At 39.9% G+C, this 20,159-nt stretch overlaps 2 protein-coding genes across 2 annotated transcripts in view; one reads left to right on the top strand and one right to left on the bottom strand.

The window, feature by feature from the left end:
• The window catches only part of FAM185A (family with sequence similarity 185 member A), a 34,756-nt gene extending 17,755 nt beyond the window's left edge, over positions 1–17,001 (bottom strand). Inside the window, exons 1-4 of the mRNA XM_071734024.1 lie at positions 16,420–17,001; positions 13,473–13,582; positions 8,191–8,283; positions 3,694–3,832 (exon numbers count right to left, since the gene is read on the bottom strand). Of these exons, the coding sequence (XP_071590125.1) occupies positions 3,694–3,832; positions 8,191–8,283; positions 13,473–13,582; positions 16,420–16,813 (736 nt within the window). The 5' untranslated portion in view covers positions 16,814–17,001. The remainder of the gene's footprint in view (positions 1–3,693; positions 3,833–8,190; positions 8,284–13,472; positions 13,583–16,419) is intronic.
• Positions 17,002–17,231: 230 nt separating this feature from the next.
• CCDC146 (coiled-coil domain containing 146) overlaps positions 17,232–20,159 on the top strand; it is a 64,332-nt gene continuing 61,404 nt past the window's right edge. Inside the window, exon 1 of the mRNA XM_071733996.1 lies at positions 17,232–17,288. The gene's annotated coding sequence lies outside the window, so the exon portion shown is untranslated. The remainder of the gene's footprint in view (positions 17,289–20,159) is intronic.

Raw genomic sequence — 20,159 nt, forward strand, 5'->3', positions numbered from 1 at the left:
CTTAAATCCATCATTTCAAGTACATACTGTAAAAGATAGTTAGTGGTTCTGAAAATAAGAGCTGAAACAAAACCATATTTCAATGAACAGATGTTTGGTTATACTATTTGCTGTTTTCAAAAGGCATTCTGTAATTATTCCAGCCTTTCCTCCATTTTATAATGTCTAGTATTTATTTTTGTACTACCTACAAAAAAGCCCAGGGTTCTGTCAGCTCTCAGCTCCCAGGGAGCTGAAACTAGATTATACTCTGTCTGAATATAGCCCTGGGACTTGTGGCTTTGCTGGTCTGTTCTTTGGTTTTGGTGGGGTTTTTTTTTTTGGTGTTGATTTCTGTTTTGATAAGAACGTCCTTGAAAAATATTAAACATTTGGAAATCAAACTCCTACTAACCACAAACATGATGTTTAATGTTGTGTAATGTAAAATATTAGCATGACAGGAACACTTCAAACACTTAGCTAAAACCAAAGCTGCTTTTAGAGCAGATCAGAACATCCTGCTGTGTTGGGACCTGAAGCATCTACACATGGTGCACACAAGTACATTTATAGATGTGTAATTGTTCCACAAAGCCTAACCTTACAATTTTTAAGCTAGCCAAATATTTTTTTGACACATCAAGGGCAAGGATAGAAAGACCTGACTAAAGGTAATTGCTAGTTTGATTAGCTGACTTTAGCATTGTAGTGCAATACTATAAAGTCCAAAATATAATAGCTTTATCAGAATAGTGATGACAGTGGCTTCATGTTTCTTTTCTCATTACTTCTGAAGAAACAGTTATCTTTTCTATCATGCACAAGCTTTGCTGCTCCATGAACACTATAAAACTTCAAACTGCAGAACTGCAAGTCAGGATCACTATAGGACCAGGTGAAAAAAATGGCCTTTGGGATGTAAATAAAGGAATCAGTTCCCACTCATTCAATTTGTTTTGAAGGCTCACAGGTTGGCAGGGTGATTCTGATACATAAAATTCTGACACATAAATGACCTTGCTGCTTTTTTACCACTTTGACTTTGCATTCTGAATTTGCATAAGACTAAACTAGAGACACTCCTGAAAGGGAACAAAAGTAAAATTAATTTCTACAGTCCCACTTCATATGCAGTGGGATCCAAAAACCTAACTGAAATTTATGGAACATATTTTGGCATACCAGATTCTTTTCAGAGGTATTATAGAGTGCCAAGTTCAATCATTATACCATACTACCTCTGAAACATTGAAGATTTTCAACTTTGTCTTACTCAGGTCACTGACAGGATAAGGCAGCAAGATCAGCTTTTCCTATATAATTAAAGTATTTCTATGAAAGCAATTTAAAAAGAGGTGTTTTCCTATGTTTCTCTTACATGATGAAACAGTTATTAGGCCATGACAAAATAACAGGCTAAAAGCAGACAAAAGTTCAACACGTGACACAAAACAATCCAAACCACTAAAGCAGTAAAAGTTGAGTGTTGACTGCCCACATAACAGTAATTTTTGTTCTATAACAAGACTACCAGTTTCAACAACATTAAATACATAGTGCAAAAAAATATACACTCACTTTCTTCAAAAATAAAAGGCTCAGAAAATCCTATGTCTGTACTTTGCTTGCAGCATGCCACTGTTTTGTGGGGTTTTTGTCTGTTTGGTTTTTGTGACAGAAAATTTAACCTGTGATTACAGTCTCATGCTTCCATAATCTGAGGCACTGGGCAGCAACACTACTGAAGACACTATCACTGTCATGGGATAGCTTAGGGACTGCAGTACAGAATCACTATTTTTCTACAGTCAGTTTTAGTCTTTCAGGTCCTTATTTTAATTCCATTCAAGGCCTTCTGAGCCAAGACTGCACCCAAGCTTAGGCACTACCAGTGCTGGAATTGTACAGTTTGACTTTCAACCACCAAAAGGGGTCTCAGGGAGGTTTGTAAAGTTGGTGTTGCCCTGACATCAATGTTCTCCATGCAAAAGCAACAAAGTCTGGCTCAGTTTCATGCACTGATGTACTGATTTTCTGCAAGCTCTAATATCAGCATCCAGTTAGCTGTACAGAAATAGTGGGCTTAGCTGCCAAGAAACAATCTGACCAAGCATTTAGAAACAAACTACTACTAAAATAGAGCTACCTCATGAGCAAAGATTAGAAGGGAAAGTGATGAATTCGTGTGATGTAAAATCACAATACAAATGCATGTTTTCTGCTAATATATGTAATTACATAGTAATCTCAAAGACTTTAAAAGTATTTGCTTTTGCTATGAAAATTCATGATTGAGGAGCATAGTATTTTGCTGAAAGTATTTTTCCAAAAACACTGACGAGAAGTACTAAGCAAATATTAGTGTGCAACTGTTTTTAAAAGAAACTGCTAAAATGATGTTAGGCATTCCAGACCTATCTGGTAGAGAGCTCATGAAAATACCCATGAAGTAACGAAATGTCGTGTATAATTTGGATACAATTCTGTTTGTTTTCACACTGCCATTCAGCTAAATGACAATGTGGCATAACTAAGGATGGAAGTCATCAACTGCTGCAGTTAATATTTCATTTTTGTACCAAGAAAATCAAAATAAACTATTGGGTGTACACAGAGGCATGGACACACTTTGAAATTAATTGTATTACAGTACCATTACATCAGTTTGAATTTAGAAAAAACACAAAATAAAACAGCCTATCAGACAGCAGTGCCAGTAACTTCAGTCTCCAGATTAGAAAAACACTGTAACAAGGTAAAAAAATTATATTTCTGCCTATGTATGCTGAAGTTAACTTTAACAGCCTTAGAAGCCAGTCTTTTGTTTACTATAAATGGACAAAGGAGTTGCTCCTTTAAGGAAGAAATAAGGATTATTTCTCAAGCAAGACAACTACACAAATTTGCTAAGAAATTGAGGCAAACTGCTTTTAAGACATACAGATGGAAAAGGGGAACTCTGACTGATCCAAGTGAGTTTCATTCTTCGTACATTCCCCAGTTTGTTTTACTTAATATTGAATCAGCACAAACACACTGCAGCACACAGAGAACTCAGTGGTAATGTAGTTAAATTCAAAAACCACACCAGATTTCAAGCCTGAATGCTTTTTATATAAAATCCTGCTGTTCATATAAAAGACACTTGAGTAAATCAGTTCTAGTTCTAGGCAAAAGACAGTAAACAATGGATGGTTTAGAGACTTTTTTTCCCCCATAAAAATAAACTGTCACCACTCTATTCATATATGGTGCTAGCACACACACAGAGACCACTTTTGCTAAAAAATTCAAAATACAACTAAGTTCTACCATAGTTCTTATTAGATGCTGTAAGAGCTACTTCTCTTATGAACAAAATAAAGGGTGGAGAGAAGGGAAAAGAAGCCTCTTTGCTACTTCTTGTATAATTTTTATTGCTGAATTTTAAAATATTTTTACATTCTTAGCATGTGTGATATCTTTCTTTCCTATAATATGCGTTTTTCTATTGCACAAGTGTGCTTACAGAAATGTTTTTAAAGGTAAACACAGCATGCTATATTGTGACTTAATGCTCATCAATTCAGTCTCTAACAAGTATAGAACTGTTTTGTCCACACACTGTGCACAGTTTCTTTAGTGATAGTCTGTAACATTAGTCCATTTCTTACATGGAACATTACAACTACCTTCAAAGCAGCTAAATTTGTAACACTATTTTCTACTCACCATGAATACTTCCCAGCATAATATCACCAGCTACTGAAGACAGAGATGATGATTCTGCATAAAGATACTTAGTTTTCAGCAGCCCATCCTCAGTAGATATGTTGATGGATGTCCCCTGCAGCTTCTCTATATTCACACTCTAAGAGAAATAAACTTAAATAAACATAATGGAAAACTTGTCATCAGAGTTTGAAAAGGCAGAAGGAATTAACTCGATAAAGAGGCAAAACAAAAAGCAGTTGTTGGTGCTGAAAAAAGATTCAAGTTCTTAGCTAAAAGCCACAAAAGACAACACAAGCCTTTTCAAAGAGCTCTGACCAATGAGGAGTTAATGATTCTTTGTAACATTCCTATGAATTCTTACATCCCTCATACAGGAGAAGAACCCAAGCAATCCCAAATAGATGCAAGAAAAACTTTATTTTTAGAACCCAAACCACTTCATTTGAAACAGAAAAAAAAAAAATTAGCTCTAATAATGAAGACTTAACATTCATATAGCATTATGACACTGACAGAATTGGTTTTCAGCCACGGTCTTTGTTACATACAGCTATTTTTACAGATTTTAAACTGGACAACTTGGAAGCCATAACTTTAGTGAATGGTTTCATAAAAGCCACATCAGTTCTCTCATCTTAACTGTTTGTTATCTCAGTTATCCAGGCCTCCACGCTTAGACTTAAGTCCCAAGCTCCACAAAGCTTTGAAATATGAAGGATAACATCTCTATTTCTTTTCAACAGAAACAGAAAGGAAGCCTAAGATTTGAAATGTTGCAAAATTGACAGATTTGGGGAATAAAAGGTGATGAGATTATCTATGTACACATGATGAGTCCTGTGACATAACCTATGCCTACCTGAACAAATAACATTCTTGTGCAACTGCCATAAACACTTAGAGGCATCCAGACAAACACCACCTGGTGCTGCACAAACTCCAGGTTGTATTGTGTCCCTAGAAGTGAGCTAAAGAGGCTGGTTTGGTATGCAGTATTGACAGCCAAATTACTGTGTGAGTTTACCATTCCATACACAGGAAGCTTTAAGAAAATCTGGTAATCAAAGTGCTGTGCTAGAATTAGAGATATGTGACAGTATCTACAGTCTCTGCAGGTGACGCTGCTTAGATCTAACCAACAGAATGTAAGTACTTTTGATGGAGACAAATCCATGATATTAAGGTGTAATTTGTCACTACTGAAAGTGACTGCAATTCAAGGCTTCTACCAAAACTCTAAGAAGCTGAGACCTAACAAACCTAAGTTTACACTGCATCTGTGCTAGGAATGTTTTCCACACAGTACTCCACTACTCCCTCACACAGGATGACAAAGTGTAAATCTGCTGTAGCAAATGGGCAAAGCAACAAGAAAAGCCTTTGTCATTTTAGGCTCTATGGTCTAAACTTTTGAAGAGAGTTAAATGACTTGCAAAACCTTTCCAATTCTAGCAGGGCGATTATTGCTCTCAGTACAATGAAAACAAAGCAAGGCCCGCTAGCATGAGGAGAATAAAATAAAAACATCTGCATAGCTTAGGTGCAAACTGGCTGCCTTGTGGCATTCCTGAACAGCAAAAGAGAAACACAAAAAGCTGCATCTGTTACTATGGTATGCAAGTTTTGACTCTATTTAGATATTGATCTTGTTTAAATATTATGAAGTGCTTTATTATAAACAAGCTCACATAGCGGCTCATATTATTTACCAGACTCAGCTACCTTTGTCAAAAATGCACAGCAACAAAAATACTTGTCTCAGCACATGATAAAACCAAGCACTGAGTCATCTAGTTAGTATTTAAAAACCTACCAACACAATGAACATTTGTTTCAAAAAACCCCAATCTGGGGGTGGGGGGAAATCAGACTGCTCAAGTATAAGACTAGAAAAGTATTCTAGATAGAGAGAGCATACACAGAGATTGCTTTTACTGTGACTTAATATCTTTTCAATCCCAAATTCTTTAACTCTTATGAATTTTTGACAGAACACAGATCTTTGGCTCTCCTAAGTAAGTATTATAGAAAAGTCCCCATGGCACAGATGAGCTAATGACACCCCAGTCAAACAGATTTTATTATTTTTGTGCACTGAACCACCAGGTTTTCTGGAAAAATTCCTTCCCGTGAGAGTAAAAGCTTGGAAGCTGCTGTTACTGAAACCAACCCCATGCTCAATCTTGCCCTTTAAAGAAAAAGGGTCAGTCTATCATTGTAAATCAGTCTGAGAATGTTTTTGTACCTGGATGCATTTTCAAGATAAAAACTAACATCCCGCTATATCTAAATAAACCAGAAACAACTTTTTCTCCACAAATTCTTCTCAGCCTTTTTGCACTATCCTTGCTGAAATATTTTACCAGTGTATTCTCCATTTTCCTCGTTAAAAACATTCTGTATTTCTCAAGTGCTTAGTTCCTTTAACCACATCCTTTCCCTCCCCACCTCTAGGAGGGGACTGGAAATGCTGACAGAGCCATTAATTACATAGTGATGACTACAGCTGATGGAAGAAACATCTCTTACAAACACACACAGGAGATGTAAATTTGACTTACAGAAATGGCCAAATAAGAAATCTCCAACTGTCCTTCCTAACCACACAAAGTTTGTTAATGTGAAGTTCAATAACAAAATATTGTTCCATAGCTCTACATTCCTGTTAAAGTGACTCACTTCACTCAAGTTACTACAGCTATAGAATTGTATGAGTGCCTTCTATCAATATCACAAACTACATGAAGCACTTCAAATGCATGAAATGTGTTTTACTGTTTCAGAAGGACAGTTTGAAAAAAAAAATTAAACAACATTTAAGGACTCCAAGGAATACAATTCTATTTCTCATTTTCAAGAACCATATTTTCACACAGACACAGACCTAATTATCTTTCTATCAAACACTTGTTTTTATTGACAATAGCAAGATGCTATCTGAAATAAAGTACATGGACTACCCTGGTGTAACAAACTAGTTTGAGACAAATGACTAAAGATCACCACTAGTGATCTGTGAACAGCATGAACCCACAGCAGGCAAAACACTTCCTAGACTGCACTCAATGTAACTAAATGGCAGAAAGCAACGATTTTTGGATTTGTCAAACAAGAGCCTTCTAAAGGAAGGATGACACATGAATAAAGCTGTGAACTGCTGCTGAACTCTTCCACTCTCTGTGGCTGCTGGTGACTTAGGATGGTTCCTAACTCCACTGACCAGTAATAGTCCCAAGGGAGCTGCCAATCAGTCAGCAATGAACAGTCCAACTGTGGCATGAACAAGGTATGTCTTGCTGGGATGGAAATGAAAATGAAGAAATAGCAACAGTACAGCTACAGCAGACTCTGGTCTCTTCTGTAGATAAAAAGCATGCTAGCACCCAAAGAAGTGCAGGTAATTTAATGTTGAGTTTTTAGGAAATCCAGTAGCAAGTTGCTTCGTTTACAGGTGTCTCCATGTAAGTGAACATATGATCTCAGAAACCCATCTGCAAGGTGTACAGCAGTGCCAAATGGCATGTCACAGAGGTGATTTTAGACTCCTAGAACTTAGTATCTTGGTCTCAATTCTGTCCTCAGCTAGGCAGAGCTACTTGCACTCTGATTCTTCCCAATACTCCTGGTTTTAAGGGTACCACATATTCTCACAAAGTACTGCATGCATCCAAGCTACTTCCAGATTTGGCTTGATTCCACATGTTCCTGTATGAATGTTTCAGATCTAAAAATCTTACTGCAACCAGTTCATGGACATTATGATACCTAAATATTCAAATTGAGCCTAAAAGCCACACAGAATGCGAGAACTATGTAAGGGTCTACTTATGCTATAAAAGGAAGCCAATTCTTTTGTATTTTAAATAATGGAGAATTGACTACTTATGGCAAGAAACAAAACCAGACTAGAGTAGCACCAAGTTTGTCTCTTGCTGCCACCTGCTGAATAAAAGCAAGCTATGTCTCTGAAATTGTTTTCCTGTTCATGATTCTTCTCACTACATCTTACAACAAGATTCCATGTGATTACATTTCCTCAGCTGCAAAGAAATATACAAAACTCTCCACTCTTCAATTCTTACAGCCAGATAATGCTGGCAGTGTACAGCCTGTACAAATATCAAGTCACTATTCATGAGACCCAAATAAACTCATAGGTCTATTGCTGATTCCAGGTTCTTAGATATCACCCATGTTAGGAGTTTAAGTCTGTTGTGTGGGTCCATATAATTGAAGCTAATGAGTTGTATCAGATAGCACAACCTCTGCACTGATGGAATGATCATGTGCTTATCACTGCTCCTTCTGTGGAGCCTGTTTACTGATCCAAATCAAGCATAAGCAGTATAATTAAACAAAGACAAGTTAGCAGTGAAACGACAACCAACAAATGAAGGTCATTAGATATTCTTCCAGGCATTCGTCAAGATTTAGTCATTTAGCAATAGTCAAGCTGAGCAAGCCATTGGAAAGAAAGTTTTACTTCTTACTTACACCCTTCTCTGTTGCACGAATATCTGTATCTCCATAAAGTGTCCCAAGACCAATTACTTTGCCACCATTTGTCTGTATATCAATTTTATGGCTCTGAAAAAGAAATTTATCATGTGGTTATGATAATCATAATTAGAAAACAACTTCCCTTGTTTTCCCAACTGTACTACAATAACCACCTTGACCATTAACTTCCATTTTACTATGCAGACTTCTTCTCAAGTGATTGCCAAAAATGTTGTTAATTTCCAGTGAAGTCAAACTCAAAACAAGTCACCTTTCCTTGTAAACAGAAACACAAGGGGGAAAATGACACTGAAGAACCCTTTATTCTCAATACAGGTGGAGTTTTTTTAGCTTAGATTTGTTTTGGTTTAAGCTAGAAAAAACATTCACTCAGTATATATTAAATAAGCAAGCAGGTGAAGAAAGAAAGAACTTTGTGTTTCATTTATACTTCATCCAGGAACTAGGGTAAGCACACACCCCCTGCTGCAGCAGATGAGAAACACAAGCCAGCAGAATGAAATGAAATTGCAAACTGGAGTCTTCCAGTGACCTGGAATCTGTGTGAGAGAAGTCTGCAAGATAATAATACATATATATATATATATATGTATATACATAACACATATATACACAAACACACCACAGAGCTACTTATGCTTGGAGAGTATGTATAGCCATGAAGCTCTATGCATGCATCCTAGGCAAATCCTAGGCCTGCAGGTAGAACTAGATGCTACAGTGTTTCATTTAACCATATTTAATTAAAATTAGGCATTTTGCATACATCTACACTATAATATCAAGTTTTTCCACAAAGAAGTCAGGTTTCAATTAAGAAATGCTACAGCCCTGTGTTTTCCAGCTGCTTCACTTGACTGACAAAAAATGTACAGGAACACATTAGTATACAGACTGAGAGACAAAAAAAACCCTACACTTCTTGACAGTCAAAACCAACCATTTGTGACAAGGGAAAAGAAAAAACCCAACACAACACCAGTTTTAAATAATCTGTATTAAAATAAAACAAACTATTTATAAACTGCAGATTCAGCAAATATAACTTTAAGAAGTCTACAGCTCTCAACAGCAAAACTCTTGCTTATGCTCACTAGCATGAACATTGAAATAATAGAGAAGCAAAAAAATCATTAGCTTTTTTCCCCACCACATCTGCTTTGTCCTCCTATACCACCACCTCCATTTTCAGATACATTAGTTTTTGTTAAAAAAGATATTATTCTTGTAAATAGTATTTAATTTGGGAGAACACCTATTAAATTTTACAATCAAACATATCAGAAATATTCAAGATATTTAAACACTTGTCTGGATAAGTTATAATAAATTAGGTATAATCAGAGAGCAACAGGATTAAGGACTTAAAAAAAAAAAAAGTAGTTAAGTATGCAGCATGGAAAACAGACCTACACATTTCTGATGAAAGACCAAGAACGAGAAGTTTCATGGGGTTTCATAAGACAGAAGAGCTTTAGAACAGCATTTCTCAATCTTTGTGTACGCAAGTCCTGTCTTCTCCTCTTCATTTAAGAAGTTTTCCCCACAATAAAATGCCAGACCCTTAACTTGGGACTGCAGTAGTGCTTCAGACCTTTTAAAATGGTAAATAACTTGGCTGTTCAGTTAATCTTCTATACAAATACAGCAGACAAGTCTCTCCATATAAACAGATTAAAGTTAAATTAGATGCACCAGCCAGACAGCACAGTATATTTCAGGCAGTTACCTTAAGTACATTGGCAAAATGATTGTTAAAGGGCATATAACTTGAGGAAAATACAGGAACTCATGAGATTAAAAGAATTCACGTATAGGAGTGACTTATCAGTATGGACACTAATAGTTGGGTAAAATAAAACCACAACATACACACTTATTCCATCAATTTTTTGTTCTTTTTTTTTTAACCCTATCATTTTTGGGATAAAAAAAAAACGACTTTCATAAGACATGGGTCTCAACTTTTCCCCCAAGAATTATTATATTATCCCTATCCTCTCAAAAAAAAACCAAAAAAAACCCAAAATCCAAACAGGCTTTCAGAGATCGGAATCAATGGAGACCCTAACAAACAGCAGGATTTGCTGAGAGAAGAAACAAGTTATAATGGTCAAGTAGCTCTTTCATTAAGAAGGAATATCCCACTAGCTGAAAGTAAGCAGAACTAATTTGTAACAAAGTTTCTCCGAGCAAGGGACAAAGGTTTGAGTAAGGAATAGGTAAAAGGCTCTCAAGGCCATGTCAGACATACTATGAAAAACCAAATGAGCAAGTTTTTTGAATTATATGTTATACATACAACTTCTAGTAGTCTGTGGTAAGTGAAGAGAATTAGCAATTGTGAAGCTGTTTTCTGGTGTTTTTGAATAAACCCCATGACAAGATTTATAAAATTTTTAAAAAGTCATTTATCAATCACCTTTTGCTCTCTCCTGTAATGAAAGGGCTTTCTGCTTTGCTAGTCAGTGAGGTTTGTGGACAGCACAGGAGTAAATATTAAAATGTTCTCCAGTCCATTCAGGGGAGGGCAGCATCACTTCACTTTGCTCAAGAAAGCAAAGGGGAAGTGGAAGCAGCTCTTGTGCTGATCTGTACTACAGAATCTCGTTTGGAAGATTTTCAGTAGTTTCTAAAAAACCCAAAGAGTTAAACATTGGTGCTTCTCACCAATAACTTCTGCTAATAGAATATAATTTCTGAAACCATATTAGAAAAACAGAGTTAGAGTTGCCTTACTAGAACTACAAGTACTTCTTAAAAACAAAATTAGACTAAAACCAGACAGTATGGCTAAGAGATAATATACTTGGACCATTGTTTGCTACTGTAGAAACCTACATGGTCAGTTATCTAATTCAAAACCTGCATCTCACTAAGTTAGAGTCAACAAAACCAAGAGTGGTAAAACAGCTTCTCCAGTATTGTATGTTGAAGCAGTCACAAGCAGAACAAAGTAAACTAATCTACTAAAGTTCTGTTTTAACAATAGTTTCAGTTAAAACCTGCAGGTCATTCTTAATTCTTTAAATGTTAAATGCGTTCTGAGACAGGGCAATTCCTCCCATCTCAGGCTTGTGGGAGCAAAGAAGCCCCCTATAGCCACAAATGTAGTGGAAACACAGAGGCACATGAGGAGGGAAAGTATCATCTTTTATACTTGTAGCTTCCCTGACATTTTTGTGAATCAAGCAACACCAAACTCCTCTAACCCATAACGGGCCATGATGGAGTGTCCTGATCTGGGCCAGGATAGAGCTAATTTTTTGTCCTGTAATTCTTTTCTTTCAGCTAAGTCTCTTGTAAGTAGCTGCACTTGCTGAAATTAACAGCAAGTTTCTCAGTCAGTATCTGCTTTTAGGACTGACAATGCTCAATGTTTATAGTTATGGGTAGAGAATGGTGTGCAGAACCAAGGCCATTGATGGGTTCTGAGGAACATCTTATGCTCTGGAAAGAGAAAAGGAGTAAAGAGGTCACACCTGTAACCCTCCTTCAGGGTGGGGTGGACAAGACAGATGACCAAAATAGACCAAATGGAGTATTCCATCTCATATGTGTCATACTCAGTATGAATTTGAGGGATCATGAGGGTCAAAGCCCTTCCCCTTCCTTCAACCTTTCCCTTTGTCCTTCTTCCCCTGTCCCTGTTTGCTTTGGCATCCTGGGAGGATTCCATCCATTTGTCTGCCCATGGTTCTGATCCATGCCAGCCTGAATCTGTGTGTTTCTGACTCCAGCTCCCAACTGCTGCTGACTCCAGGAGTCCAGAAGTCCAGCCTGGACTTTCCAGGGCTGCCCTGCAGCCTCAGTGGTGATGTGAGAGTTATTGGGGGAAAGAAGGGAGAAACGTGGGATTGTTTTGTTCTTTATATTTGTATATATTTAATAATTTTTCCTTTTTATCATTACTGTTTCATTAAAGCTGTGTAGTTTAGTCTCCATCCCCTAAGTCTCTCTCCCTTATTCTTTCTCCTTTCTTTATCAGGGATCTCTGTCATTCAGTTAATGGCTGGCCCAGCATTAAACCATGACACAGAGCTACTCTCAGAAGCCCCAAACTGGTGAATTTGCATTCTTTTTATTTTTTTTCCACTTCATTAGGGAGTACTGCTTCATTGCTACTTCAAGTCTCTAGAAAAACAGAACTGACTTTTTAATTTTTCAAATGCAACATTTTGGACATGATTTGCCATGATTACTGTCACTATTGCTGGCCAAAACTACCTTGTTTTCTCATAGTATGTAGCTTCTTATATACTTATGTTTGCTGTTATTATACAAAATATTAATTTCCAACCAAAGTTAGAGTCAGCATTAACATATGTAGTACTGTTAACTTGTAAAATTTTTGTTACTTTTTAATAGTAACATGGTAAATGACACAGAATCTGAAAGATACGTTGTCACTAATATGGAGTAAAACTGGCTTGATTATATATTGAATTCCCTTTTAAGTTTGGTTTCCCATATGTGTGCTATAAAATAATTTCTTACCATGGTAAAAAATGACATTGAAGCATTTTTCATAACTTAAAAATACCTAAACTTATGAGTTACCCTATTTGAAAAGCCTTTCTTTTGAATATATAACAATGCCTGCAGCTACAATCTCAATTATTCAAGTGAAATAGACTCTAAACAGCACCTAAGTCAGATGTACTTTCATTATTTCTAAAAAAGCCTCTGTCAGCAAACCTCAGGTCTTAAGATTGAAAAAGGGAGGTTATGACCATGCTATATAAAGTATTTATCAGATATATTTCATTCAGGTCTTTTGGACATGTAACATGTAGCTTCTGATTGAAAATTAAGCTAAAGTATTTGCCAACAGCACTGATGTATCAATTATTTAAGAAAAAAACAAACCCAAAAGAGAGAAAAAAAAAACCAAACAGAACAGCAGCATACTGCAAAGTCCCTGCTGAGTGACCATAACCATTAACCAACTGGACAGGAAATCCCATTCTGTTTTCTTTTGAGGGGCAGGGAGAACAGATATCAGACAGATATCACTGTGATTATTTCTGCTGGCTTTGTCTGTCAAAGGTGCCTCAACTTCTGACTCCACATTTTCGACTTCATGTTGTAATTGTATGCAATAAATGAAGGTTGGTGTTATACACATATTAATACACAGAAATATCAGAGTACTTCTCATCTCCAGAATGAGTATTTAAGTTTTTACAGTTTTCCACCACACAATCCTTTTTAAAACACTGACGGAATTGGAGGGAGGGGGAGGTTCTTTGTACCTTTATTGACTGCAAGACACTAGTCCCCTTCTCCGTTTCTATTCTGCAGTTATCACATTCCATTTTCTGAATCTTCACGCAGCCAGTCCCTGATGTTTTGATATCCAAATCTAGAATTAAAAGAGTTTTGTTAGCAACAGAACAAGAAGAGTCATATCTATTTCAGGTAGTACTTGATCACTTTCTATGTAACTATATGCAGTGGGGAAAGAAAGCACCTTGTCACTAAAAGAAACCTTCTTGCAAAGTTTGGTCACACAATTTCAACTTCATGCCCAGTCCTTAGCAACTACTGACACTTTGTAAGGCTGTGTAACCATCCAGCTTCAAGAATGAACATTATGAGGCAGCAAAGTGACTATAGCCTCTGGCAAGGAATCAGCAGGGTGTGGTCCTTCAGTGAAACTTTATCTTTTTTACTTTTTAACAGAATCCCAAATTCCATTTCATGGCATATCTACCCTGGTCACCCATTCCATTAGCAATTCTATTGAGACATTTGGGTAGTTTTGACATAGATTTTGAGGTGGGAAGGCTGGCATGTTGTTGGAGGCCACGTGTAGAGGTAATAAGATTCAAGAGCACAAATGCATAGGTCTTGTCCAGGCATATGCTGCTTCCACTAATGCAACACAAGAACAGGTACAGAAGAGTCTGCATGTGTCATTCCTCCTGGCCTTCTGGAAAGCCTGACTTACCTCCCTGGCATGAAGAAGCATGTTTGCCTCTAGGCTGAGCCACCTCACCTTATTGCTGTTCAGGCTCCCAGAAAGAAGAGTCACAAAGTTCTGCAAATAACTGTTACCAGAAGTGTTATTTATGAGTTCATAATGCTTCAGCAGGAGGAGATAAAGCACTTTTCTGCCACTCAAGCTCACCTCTGAGGCTAAGGAACCAGGAAAAGTTTGAGAATATGTAGTCTGGGGATTTACACTGTATTAATAATTTACATTGATGACCACCATAATCACTGGTAAAAAGCCAGGAGAGGAGAAAAATGGTTTTGTTCTCCTAAGGGTTAAAGGCAGAAAGAAGAAAAAAATGAGTCAAGTGTTTGCCATGAAACATTATTGAAAGGCTAAGAGAGACACAGCAACCCAATTACTCCCAGGGAAAAAGAGATCATCTGGTAAATAAACCTTCATTTAACCACTTGTGAAAGTCTGTCTTTCACCTTCGCTATCTGCTAAGGTGATCACTAATACGAGATGAAGAATCAAGAGTGTGTATAATAAGCTCTGCCCCAACAAGACTCCCCAAGTCAGACCAGTGACACAGAAGAAGCTGAAGGTCCATCCTATCACTTTGCTTCTCAAGACAGATGCTGGAACCATGACAACAGTAGCTTGAAGACCATGAAGAGGAGAGACTGGAAGCTCCAATTAACAACAAAGTGAAATACAAGAGACAGAAATAAAACACATTATATTTTTGCTTGCTACTTTATTGTCAGAGTAAGCTAAGAGTTTAAATTGAGTGAAGGATGCAGACTGTATTAGGAGGTAGCAATCCTCCAGAAAGAGGGCTAGAGGTACACTGGACACGTAGGCTTTCTAGAAAGGTGTTTTTTTGACAGTTTATTTTGTTAGCATCTTGATGGAAGACTTCTGAGAAAGCAACACTTACCAAGATTTTAATTCAGCTATATGTTTCCTAAATTTAAGTAAACTCTAATACAGGCTTTGAGGCATGTAAAACCACAAAACCTGGCAAACCTGGTGACCATCATTACAGGCTCCAGGGCCAGCACCATCAGGTTATATGTTGGTATAGCCTAGACTAGAATATCTGAGCTATTTCAATTTGATCAGTGCTCATCTACAGGTTCTGAAGTCAAGACAAGGATTTAATTCTCAAGAAGTAGTTGTATTGTTTAAATATAGTTCCAGGAGAGACACCAATAGAAGCACTCTCCAAACATCTACACTTGAAGCAGTATGTCCCTGTAGAGCACAGCCCTGCTCTACAAGTAACACATGACAGCTATGAAGCCTAAATAGATTGAAATTATTCACCTTTTCTCGTACAACTGCAGAACACCAAATAAAATAAAGCAGTATTGAACACCTACTTGAAGCAAACCAAGACTGTTTTTTCTATATACTGAAGTTTCTCCATCTTAGTGAAACTAATTTTGCACTGTACAGGCCGCTTCACAAATCTACAGCAAAAAAAACCTCACATCAGTGACTGAACACAAACCTTTTGGTGAAGTACTCTCTAAACCTCAGGTCACTGAGGGTAATTATCCCTGCAAGCTTACCCCTTTCCTCCCCTAAGCTTAGAGTCACTGTAAGGATTAAAGTCCAGTGCAGATGCTTATTGGTTTCAGGCACTACAGCTCCTCTCCCATACTGTTGGTATCTTCTATACCAGAAACACTGCACAGATTTTTGCCTTGTGCTCATAAAGATAATGCAAGACCTACTAGACAAAGCAGCCCTTCTTGGCATTTCATTTGTCACCTTCTAAAATCTGATCCCTGGGGATGACCACTCAGCATAGAAACCACTAATCGAACTGTTAGATCCAACAACCCTACTGGGTACAGCCCTTGAAGTGCAAGTGTGAGTCACACATCCTGAGGAGTGCTGGGTGCCAGCTGAGCTGCAGTTACATCTTTTCTGTAACAGCTGCTGACAGAGCAAAAATAAAAGCAAGCACTGTAACTACCACTTACTCGCACGAGTTAACTGTTGCTAGAAAAAAGGTCAACAACAAGAAATCAGGAAATACAGGGAAAATGGGAAGGCTTGCCTCTCATTAACTAGAGAGGCGGGATACCCATTTCCCAGTACTCGCTGCCAGCCAACAGCCTTCCAGCGGAGCAGCAGCACCGCCCGGCAGGAGCAGCCCCGCCGCAGGAGCCGTCCCCAATCCCCTCGGGCTCCCAGGATCGGGCTGGCAGAGGCCGTGCCGCCGCCTCTCCCACCCCCGCCTCACCCACCGAATTTCACAGGCGTCCTGACTTCCACGGCGGCCTTGCTGTCCACGCCGTCCGCGACGATCGCCATCTGCCCCAGAGCCTCGTCGTACTCCACCCGGAGGCGGTCCCGCTGGGGGCCGCGGGGCTGGGGGCTGCCGCCGGCGCCGCTGACCGACACCAGCACGCGGTCCGCGCCCGGGTAGCGCTGCGGGTCCAGGGGGCGGACGCTCACCTGGCAGGGCAGCCGCACCCGCAGCCGCCCTCGCGGGCTGACCGCCAGCGCCCACTCCTGAAGGGGCTTACGGTCGCCGTCCTCGGTGGAGCCGCCGCAGCCGCGGCGGGGGACGGGCGGCCCCCACCACCCGCCCGCCGCCCGCAGCGCCAGAGGCCCCCAGCGCGGGGGCAGCGCCCGCATGCCGCCCGGAGGGGGCCGCCGGCGCCGGGAGCCGCGGCAGGAGCCCTCCGAGGAGAGGAGGCGGCGGCGGGACCGGTCCCTGAGCCGCTGCTGGCGGCTGTTACCGCCCGGTCACGCGACGCGGCGGCACGCGGGGAGCGGCACCGGGGCGGATGGTAAACAGGGCCACCGGCTCCAGAGCCCGCCCGCTCCCCGCGGAGGCTCCTGGGAGTTGTAGTTCCCTACCGCAGGGAACGAACAACTACACCCGCCCGGAAAGGGGCGGCCCCGGTAGCAGCCATCGGCCCCTCGGCTGCCAGGGGAGCGGACGGGAAAAGCAGAGCAGGGCCGTGCTCCGCTCCTATTGGGCAGCGCTGCGGGACGCTACAGCCAATCAGAAGCGAGGGAGAGGGAGATTAAGGGGTGGGGTGGAGCCGGCGTCTCCATGGGAACGGGGACGCCGCTGGTGCCGGCGGGGTCGGTGGTGGCCGCACAGGTAGGGTCCTGCGGCGGGCCGGGGCCTCCAGCGTAGGGGTGGCAAAACCACGGCTCCAGCGCAGGGGAGGGATCGAGCCCGGCGGTGCTACACCTCGAGGCGCGCTTGAGAGCTGCTTGAGGAGTCCCTGGAGCTCCGGGGCCCAACCACCTCGCCCTCCTCCCTGGGTGCCAGGAGTCTATCTCCTCCGTGGGGCCCAGGGTGGTGCCATCTCTTGCGTGAGAAGACGAGGTACCTCAAGGTGTGCGGGCTCTTTCCATGGTCCTTGGGGTGGTCGCGGTCCAGCCGAGCGTTAGCTTCCAATGGCAGGGCCGCGCTGGGTGGCATTCAGCCCGCTCAGCTCCCTGATGCGGCGGCCTCTGCAGCCGCGGGATGGATGTAAAGGGGCAGGCAGGGAAAAAGAGGAATGGGATGGAGGCAGTGGCAAGGCATTGAGTGGCTGCCTGGTCTTCATTACACATAAGCCGACATCGAAACTTCATGTCAGAAGTCCTCTCGGTAAGAGGATTGCCAAGCAGCTTGGCAGATGTGCTGGAAAAAGTTTTTTTCAAAAGCAGTATTGCAGGGCTCCGAAGTTGGCCTCTGTCAGGACAGCTTGGTTAACATGTTATTTATTGTGATTGCTTCTTAGCAGTTAACACACAGCCAGACAAATAAATATTTTCCTGAGTTCTGTACAAGTGGGTCATGAGGCACTTGTCCACTGTGTTTACAAACAAGAGCAAAACTACTGACTTCAGTTAAAAATACTTTTTTGAATTTTATAGCCCACATCATCATTGTATAGTACTTAAAAATGAGATGGAGGATGTGGGTATATATGATGTAGAGTCAGGACCTGCTTTCTACTTATAGATGTAGTTTACTGCCAGTAATGAGACTGAAATGAATAGAAAGGTGTAGTGCCTTAGCTATATTGCAACAGAAGAAATAACGAAATCTGTGGCTGTTACTTTACTGATTTGCTCCCTTTTGCATTCCATGCCTTGTTTTATTTCTTTTCCAAAAATAACTGTGCAAGCCATGCAGTATAATATTTGGTCATCAAGATCTTTTCATCTCACTGGCATAATTTTCATTTTTATCCCTGTCTGGAATTTATTATTTATGAAACGAAAATGAGATTTGAGTGTCCAAGAGGAAAGAAATGGCCCTAGCTTTTTGGTCGGTCTGTAATTTTCACTGTGAAATGTTTAATAAAGATTCACATTCATTAATAAATCCCTTGAAGTTAAATTATTTAAATTGTTTTAAATTATTCGATCTCAGAAATCATTACATGGAGCACAAAAAGAGCCAGCCTGCCATGTGAAAGTTAAGTGTAGAAAAATAGAATTCTAGAAAGAGAAAAATGTATCACTAAATATCTTGGGATACGATGAGGGATAGAATTTATTTTTTTTTTTTTTAAATCTACAGAAATAGTTGATTTTGGGAAAAAAACTATAAAAATATCAGTCCTGAGACCCAATGCCAAACTTAAATGGTAGGAAGCTTGTCAGAGAAACAGTAACAAACCTGTAAGAAATGTGGTGCAATGTGCTATAGCACCACTAGATGACAGCCGATTCAATAAATAACTTTATTAACCGAGCACTCAAAGGGAATCCCCGGTTCCTGGTTAGGTCTTAAAGCTGCCACCCACTTCTGAACTGCTACTGTTTCTTGTCATCATCTCCTACCCCTTAAACATTACTGCTGCTTTGCCACTGGCCCCTTTTCCCTCAGAATCTTGGTATTTGGTGCTCCTCGTGTAGGCAGAGGTTTATCAGGCTGAATTACACTTATTAGCCCTTTTGCCAGATAATTACAATGCTGTTATAAGCCAAAGAATGTTATGTATTTCATGCAAAAGATAAAAATCTAGCCCTTATAGTGTTATAAAATAAAATCTAAGGCCAAATCATTATGAGAGATGCTTTCAAGCTAATGTCAGTGAAAGCAAGATTTCAAGGGAAGAAGAATTTAATAAAAATGACACATAGGAGAGGCTGTAGAAGGAATAAATTTGTCTAACGTCAACATATGGTATTAATCACAGAATGAGATCAGACAGCTTCGGGTACCCACAGAGTAGAAAGTTAGTCTACTTAACTATAATTGCAATGATGAAATAATATGACTTCCTTCTCAGAAACATGGGGTTGCCCTGCAGGAGTGTTCTTGCTGCTGTAAGGCTCCTGCTGAGCCTCCGACCTTACAGATGCAAGAACATTTCAAAAGAGGAAGCAGCATTTGGGCAAGGTTCACCACACGAAGGGCTGGGTATTTACCAATGTTCCTCCATATCATAAGGCTTAAGAATTTTGTAGTCATAATATTTTTTCCAGGTTTATTAAACATTCTGATGCATTTCTATGATAAAAATAATTGTATTGCGCTACTTTAGTGCCTTTCTTTGTATTTTATATTTTTTATTTTTAGAGCGCCATATTTCTGACCTACTTCCTTGAGTCTTGTTAGTTCTCAAGGTGTGTCTGGGTTTCAGTGGGAAGGCAGGCTATGCTTTGTTTGTCTTCAGTATTTTGGTGTGTGTGTAGTGATGGTAACCCTGTCTGCTCAGGGACAGCAGAGAGGCACAGTCTTCAAAGCACACAGTGGTTTGGATTTCAGTGTTCTTCTGTTTGTCATGCTACCAGAAGTTTTCTGAGGAAATTAAGTTCCTCCTGGAAACTGAGTGAAAAGGGAAGTGGCAATTCTCACCATGCAAATTCTCCTGTGTTACCGTATCTAATTAGAACAATAAAGTCTGTGTGTGGCTCAGGGTGATTCCATCCCAAATAGCAGAAACTTGAAAATAAGTGGAAGCAGTGGAACTTAAAACAGAAATGCTTAAGCAGTTTAGGCATGTGATGTGCCACATTTCCTTAA

Source organism: Heliangelus exortis, chromosome 1, assembly GCF_036169615.1.
Source record: "Heliangelus exortis chromosome 1, bHelExo1.hap1, whole genome shotgun sequence".
NCBI classification, from domain to species: domain Eukaryota; kingdom Metazoa; phylum Chordata; class Aves; order Apodiformes; family Trochilidae; genus Heliangelus; species Heliangelus exortis.